A 6,924-nucleotide genomic window follows, 5' to 3' on the forward strand; every position below is an offset into this window, starting at 1 on the left:
ACAATTTGAAAACAAAAAAAAAATTGAGTTTATTACTTGCAATAGTAATTTTCTTTTAAGGAACTTCAAACACTATATGTATTAATGCAATTGTTATCTTTTAATATAATTTTACATTTTGAAATCTCAAAGTCAAAATCAACTACACTTAATTAAACATAAAATCTATGTCTTAACAATTTTCAAAAGTAATATTAAAACATAATATTTAGATTTTTTAAAAAAATTGTATTATTCTCTCTCTCTCTCTGCTTAAATGTATATATAAATAGTAGAAATAATACTTATAAGCTAATTTTCAAAAATGAAATGGATAATATATTTAATCTTTTATTTTTTTGAACAAAACCAAAATAAAACTGAAAATTTCAAAGTAGTGCTTTTAAAATTCAAATTTTTAACTGAAAAAACTAATAAATTAATTATGAAACTGAGTATATGAATGGGTAAAGAAAAGAAAAGAAAAAACATAATTTTTGGTGGTCAAAGTAAGTTTTAATTTTTAATGAATTTAGGTGAAGATACCGAATCCAAAGTTTAAATTCTATTTTGCTTCTTTGTTTTTCAAATAATGAATCTTAAATTAATGTTTTGAATTAATATATAAATTATTTTCAACACTCAATTTTTTTCCCCTATGATATCATCAAACAATCTAGCTACCACTAAACTTTATTAAGTTGAATCAATATTGAACAATGTTTCGATTGACTCTAAAAATGCTTCGTTATCTAAAAATAACATGCCTTATTGTGAGTTTGCTAGAATTCAATTTAGTCATTTTTGGACGCTAATAACGCATTTTCTCTCATCTATATATGTTAGTGTAGATCAAATGTATTTTATATACTAACAAACAGTATATTTATAAGAATGTTGTTTCATATCGGTTATAAAAATTAGTTATTTAGGTCATAAAAATATATTTACTTTGACCAACGTTGAAAGAATAAGTATATATGTATAGTATCATACGTAACATTAGTCAAAGGTTGAAAGAATAAGTAGACATGGATAGTATCATAAGTAACATTGGTTAAAAAACACATTTTTCAATTTTTATTCTCTTGAAAGTGTATCGTTTATAACCTTAAATTCTTAAAGTTCTAAGTTTGTTTCATTTGTATACTTTAAATGAATCTTAGATTTAGTTTTTATGTTAATTTGTCAATTTTTTATATAAAAAAGAATATATTTTTTTATTTATAAATTTTTGAATATTTCATTAGATAAAAATTGTAATTTGTGGTCAAACCAATAAGAACATAGCTCGATTGACGAACAAAAAAAACAGATCTTATATCGATAATTGATATGATCGAGGTTTGATCCGACGTTGAGTAAATTATATATGAGGATAAAAAGTTGTATTTTAACCTAAAGAAAGAAACCAAACTCCAAATTGAATTCTAAAATCAATCAAATTGGAAAAAAGAACCTCCAAAAAGCATCTGAAAAAGACTTGAATCCAAACAGCTCCTCTCTTGTTAGTTTATTATCGTCTCTCAATTTTCTTTTACAATTTTTTAGAAGAAGACAGAGAAGTTTCCAAGAAAAAGTAAACAATTTGGCAATTGGGCAGAACCCATTGGACACAAATTCAAACCAAACCAAACCCCCTCTGTTGTTCTTTCTCTTCTTCAAGCAAAAAATTTCCATTTACCCATGTTCTTCTTCATTCGTACTCTTTGAAACAAAAAGTTTCCCACATCAATCCTAGTCATCACCTTCTTCCTCGCCTCAAATCCCTCTCTCTCTCCTACTTTGCATTCTGTCACCACCACTTCACCTCCCCCGCATTTTCTTCCCCCATAAATATGCCTGTCCTTCACCCCCATCTTCCTCCCATTCGTTTTTCATCATTAACCCTTTTCCATTTCTTACTCATCATGCCATTACTCCGTCCCGCCGCCGCCTCGTTGCCGGAAGTTTTTTCCCCACGACTCGCCGATAAGGGCCCTGTTATACCGGTACCCAATCTCGTTAAGTTTCTTGAGCGTCTTCAGGTTGTGGCTCTGAACTCGTTTGGGAAATTGGATTTTGATCTTAAATATTATGTTGATTTGTCTCTGAAATTCGATTTGAATTCTACCCAAATCGCTTTTGATGCCCTTGAACGATCCTCCAATGGCTCTGTTTCCGTTGAGAATTTGAGGACATTCATTTCGAACTATTTCCATAGTGCCGGTACCGACTTGGTTTACTCTAATCCGGTCGATTTTAACCCTCAGCCTGATGGGTTTTTGCCTAAAGTTGAGAATGTGGAGGTTAGAACTTGGGCTTTAGATATTCATAATTTTTGGAAGAATCTTAGCCGTAGAGTCTCTGATGATCTCATTCATCATCCTGATACCCACACTTTGCTGCCGTTGCCGGAGCCTGTTGTCGTTCCGGGATCCAGATTCCGGGAAATATACTATTGGGATTCTTATTGGATTATCAGGTACCCTGACAAGACTTGATGACTCATTGTTTTTCCAAGAAAGCTGTTCTTATCTCTGTCTAACCTTTTTTTCTTTGGCCATTTCACCCCTTTTTTTATTTTGTGAAGAAACGGTTTTTAGCTTGAATTGTTTTTATTAAAAAAAAAAGGGGGAAGCCTGACTGTAGAATGAAAATGATAATATATTTAATTTTCTTGAGATATGACAAACTAAGTGGGGTTGTTCCCTGATTTGTTATTCTTGGCACTGTTCTGATTAATAGTGTTTTTTTTTTTCTTTTTATATTTCTATGCAGAGGTTTGTTAGCTAGTAAAATGTATGATACTGCTAAGGGAATTGTTATTAATCTCATTTCGATGATCGATGAATTTGGCCATGTTCTTAATGGTGCCAGATCTTATTACACTAACAGAAGGTAAACAAATCATCTTTTGGACTGTTTTGCAATTAACTTGATTATGAATACAGTTTGAACTGTTAATCAAACTTTGTATTGCATTTTGCAGTCAGCCTCCCCTTTTGAGTTCCATGGTTTATGACATATACCTTAGGACTGGGGATTTAGAGTTTGTGAGAAATTCACTCCCAGCTTTAATCAAAGAGCACAAGTTTTGGAATTCAGGTACAGCCAGACACCGATGTTGCTTACTCGATCGAAAGATTTAGTCTTCGTAAGATTGTAATGTAGTTTTCTTCTGTTGGTTTTAGGATTCCATTCAGTTACTGTCCAAAATGGAAATGGAAATCACTCTTTGTCTAGGTACTATGCAATGTGGAACGAACCGAGGCCGGAATCTTCGCTGGTGGTGCGTTTTCTTCTTTGATCCCATTTACCTGCCTGTGAAATAATAGTATGCAACGTTGTGTTTGATTCTATGATTTACTATTGACAGGATGAGAAACTTGCCTCGAAGTTTGCGAATAACTATGAAAAAAAGCATCTATACCGTGAAATCGCATCAGCAGCCGAATCCGGTTGGGATTTCAGTTCAAGATGGATGAGGTACAACATTTTGCGATCTCAGATCTTAAATATATTTGCTGAGCTAAGAGCCTGATTCGTTTTTAAAGTATTACAACAATGAAGTTTTTAATGCTTTTGAGTTTGCTTCTTAAAGGGATTCGACAGACTTATCAACTTTGGCTACAACTTCAATCTTGCCAGTTGATCTCAATGTATTCATACTCAAGGTATGGCTTGGATGAGTTCTTCGAAAATCTCGATGTTTCTTTTTATTGCCATTATTACAACTGATGTGTATGCTCTGATTCAGATGGAACTTGACATTTCCAATTTGGCAAGAGCCGTTGGAGATTACTGCACGGCAGAACACTTTTTTGAGGCCTCTCTAGTTAGAAAGAAGACAATCAACTCTATTTTTTGGAATTCAGAGAAGGGACAATGGCTTGATTACTGGCTTGATAACGGCTCATACAAGGTAAAATACTCTACACAGTTCTGAAAATTTCTCACCTTTTGAATGTTTTCTTTTAGCAGTTAAGTTGATCGAAACTTTTGATGCTTTCAGGGTGCTCATTCATGGAATGCTCGAAACCAGAACCAGAACATATACGCTTCAAACTTCATTCCCTTGTGGATCGAATCATTTTACTCCGGTTTGTAACTAATTCCCTCTTGATCATTAGCATTTTTTATGCCTAATTTCTTTGAAAGTTTAGATTAGGAATGGTAAGATTAATTTAAATCGTCTGTTTTATTTTATATGCAGATAGCAGACAAATGAAGAAAGTTTTGAAAAGTTTACGGAACTCAGGCTTGTTGTGCAATGCTGGGATTGCAACTTCAGTGATTAATTCGGGGGAACAGTGGTTAGTAGTACTGGCACTTGTCTTTTTCTTTCTTCTGAATCTCTTTGTTTGATGTTCATACTGAAACCTTCTGTAAAACAAAAGGGATTTCCCAAACGGTTGGGCGCCAATCCAACACATGATCGTCGAGGGACTGGCAAGATCCGAATTGCCAGAAGCAAAGGCATTGGCCGCGGACATCGCCGCCAGATGGCTTCGAACTAACTATGTAGCTTACAAGCACACGGGATTTATGCATGAGAAGTATGATGTCCAAAAGTGTGGAGACTTTGGTGGAGGAGGTGAATACGTCCCTCAGGTATGTGAATCAACTAACTTTTCTTGTTTTTGCCTCGTTTAATAAACATTTGGCTTTTGAAAATTAATTTTTGAAACACTACTTTCACGATTATGAAAAGAGAAGACAAACAAAAAACAAAATTATTTTCAAATGAAACTTCAACTCAACGAAAGTTTTTGTTTATTGATTACTTAATCTGTTTCTGCTTGGTGTTTGTATTTGAATGTAGACTGGCTTTGGATGGTCAAATGGAGTTGTTTTGGCATTTCTTGAAGAGTTTGGATGGCCAAAAGATCAAAAGATAGACTGCTATTTACCTTCTTAAACACGACAAGATTCACCATTCTTCTCTTGGGATTAGAGGATATAATATTCTTTAGGTTCTTCACTCTTAGTTCATCTTAAAAGGGATGACTGTAAATTCTACAAATCATATTTTGTTTCTTAAAATTAGTTTTAAACCTCTATGGTTTGCGCATATCGTCATATCATTCTGTTAGTCTCAAGGGTCTTCATTAACAGATGATGCAAATCATAAGAGTGTTTAGAGTTAGTTTTCAACGATGAATATTGTTTGTATGATTTGTAATTGTCCCTACAAATTAAAGAGAAGAGTCCCTTAATTGGAGGGTGTTACTTCTGTATATATTAGGTTTTAGGAACTAGAAAATATTAGATCGCAATAAATGTAAAAGCCTTTTCTCTAAATATTTGCCTTATCAATCAATATGAGTATGATTTAACAACCATCTTTCTTTTAATTTTCTGACTAATAAAACTTCAGTTGTGCATAATACATTTGTGAATTTAAAAAATTAAATAATTTAAGATATTGAATTTATAATTTTAAATTTTTATGAATCAACCAAACTCATATTAAATTATAACTGATAATGAACAAATGCTATAAATGAAAACTATTGATTAGAAATAACCAAAAACACTAATTAACAATAAACTCTAATTTTGTGGTGCTCATACTCATGTTAATAATTACCATCAATAATCAATATCTAGCTATAATGATAATGTAAAAACAAACTTACTTTCATCCATTTACTAACGTCCCGTTGCCATACCATTGCCGGAAGTTCTCTCCCCACGGGCGCCCCCATAAGTTTTCTGTGGTTCCGTCCACCAATCTCGTCCAAGTTTTTTCAGCGGCTTCAGGTCGTGGCTCTAAATTCGTTTAGGAAATTGGATTTCGATCTTAAACACAACGTCGATTTGATGCCCTTCAACGATCCTCCCCTTCCAATGGCTTTGTTCCCCGTTGAGAATCAGAAGGCCTTCTTTTACCAATACTTTTTGGATTACTCTGGATCGGTTCATTTTGTCCCCCAAAGTTGAGAATGCGGAGGTCAGATATTGGGCTTTGGATATTAATACCAATTATTTTTGGAGCCCAAAACAAAAGGCCCAATTAACTACTTCATTAGTTTCTAGGTGCGTGGTTGCCAAACATAGATACTTATGTCACCATAACTCGTTGACTGTGTTGACTTCTTCGTGTCACAATTAACTATTTTACCCCGACTATATCACATCAACTAACAACTACCATTCTTATTAGAAAAGGTTATTGTTTATCGCTTTTCGTCGCTTGATTTCTAGTTTGATGCACGGTATTTCAACACAAGGTTGAAACTATGATGTGTAGCTAGCAATTATTCGTTTCTATAAAGGTATGGTTTTAAAGTTTATAATAAAAGATATATGGGTTTTGTCTATCACAATATCATGTCTAGTACATAGTCAAACCACTTTGTCATTGCTATATTAATTAGGTATAGATATTGCTATCTCTCCATACACACGTACAACTACAATCAAAATAGATATGTCCATATATGATGAACTTCATTTATATTATATGAAAGGAATGGTTTAACACACCCTTCTATATCAAATACATCATACTTTATTGTATTTTCATAAATGGATTGTTTCCATTTTTTTTTTTCAATTTGGATTTGTATAGAAAAATTGATAATTTGAAGTATAATTGCATTTATGAAGAGAATAATTATTGGAGAAAAAAAAATGGCAGAATAATCGAATTTATGTTATGGTGTTTATTAAACTTTCTTGGTAGAATTAGTATAGAAAAAAGCAAATCTTTTTTCATTTTAGATTTTGAAAAATTAACCTTATATAAACCCTCCTTTTTTACTTCATAAGCTACTAATATTTAAAAAAAAATATTTTTGTTAGGTACAAAAATTGAAATATTTATCAAACAGCCCCAACAATTTATTTTTTTGCTCCTTAAAAATGCAAAATAGAATTAATCTAAACTAATATAACATAGGATCTATTATGAGTATTGGACCAATTCACTTACTAATAAAATTTGTCATATGGTATTAT

The 6,924-nt window shown here is 32.4% G+C and overlaps 1 protein-coding gene across 1 annotated transcript; it reads left to right on the forward strand.

Annotated features, from left to right (window-relative positions):
* The first annotated feature begins 1,393 nt into the window (after positions 1–1,393).
* LOC103482823 (probable trehalase) lies at positions 1,394–5,300 on the forward strand. The gene is made up of 11 exons (XM_008439170.3): positions 1,394–2,443; positions 2,740–2,859; positions 2,951–3,066; positions 3,153–3,250; positions 3,338–3,447; positions 3,563–3,635; positions 3,719–3,883; positions 3,974–4,061; positions 4,175–4,274; positions 4,359–4,572; positions 4,784–5,300. The coding sequence occupies exons 1-11, from the start codon at positions 1,818–1,820 to the stop codon at positions 4,877–4,879; spliced, it is 1,806 nt and encodes a 601-aa protein (XP_008437392.2). The 5' UTR covers positions 1,394–1,817; the 3' UTR covers positions 4,880–5,300.
* Positions 5,301–6,924: the final 1,624 nt, after the last annotated feature.

This window comes from Cucumis melo, chromosome 9 (assembly GCF_025177605.1).
Source record: "Cucumis melo cultivar AY chromosome 9, USDA_Cmelo_AY_1.0, whole genome shotgun sequence".
In the NCBI taxonomy this organism is placed as follows: Eukaryota; Viridiplantae; Streptophyta; class Magnoliopsida; order Cucurbitales; family Cucurbitaceae; genus Cucumis; species Cucumis melo.

Coding starts and splice junctions, on each gene's coding strand:
- LOC103482823 (XM_008439170.3), top strand. CDS start 1,818: ATGCCTGTCCTTCACCCCCATCTTCCTCCCATTCGTTTTTCATCATTA. Junction 2,444..2,739: donor GATTCTTATTGGATTATCAG/GTACCCTGACAA, acceptor ATTTCTATGCAG/AGGTTTGTTAGCTAGTAAAA. Junction 3,636..3,718: donor TCAATGTATTCATACTCAAG/GTATGGCTTGGA, acceptor GCTCTGATTCAG/ATGGAACTTGACATTTCCAA.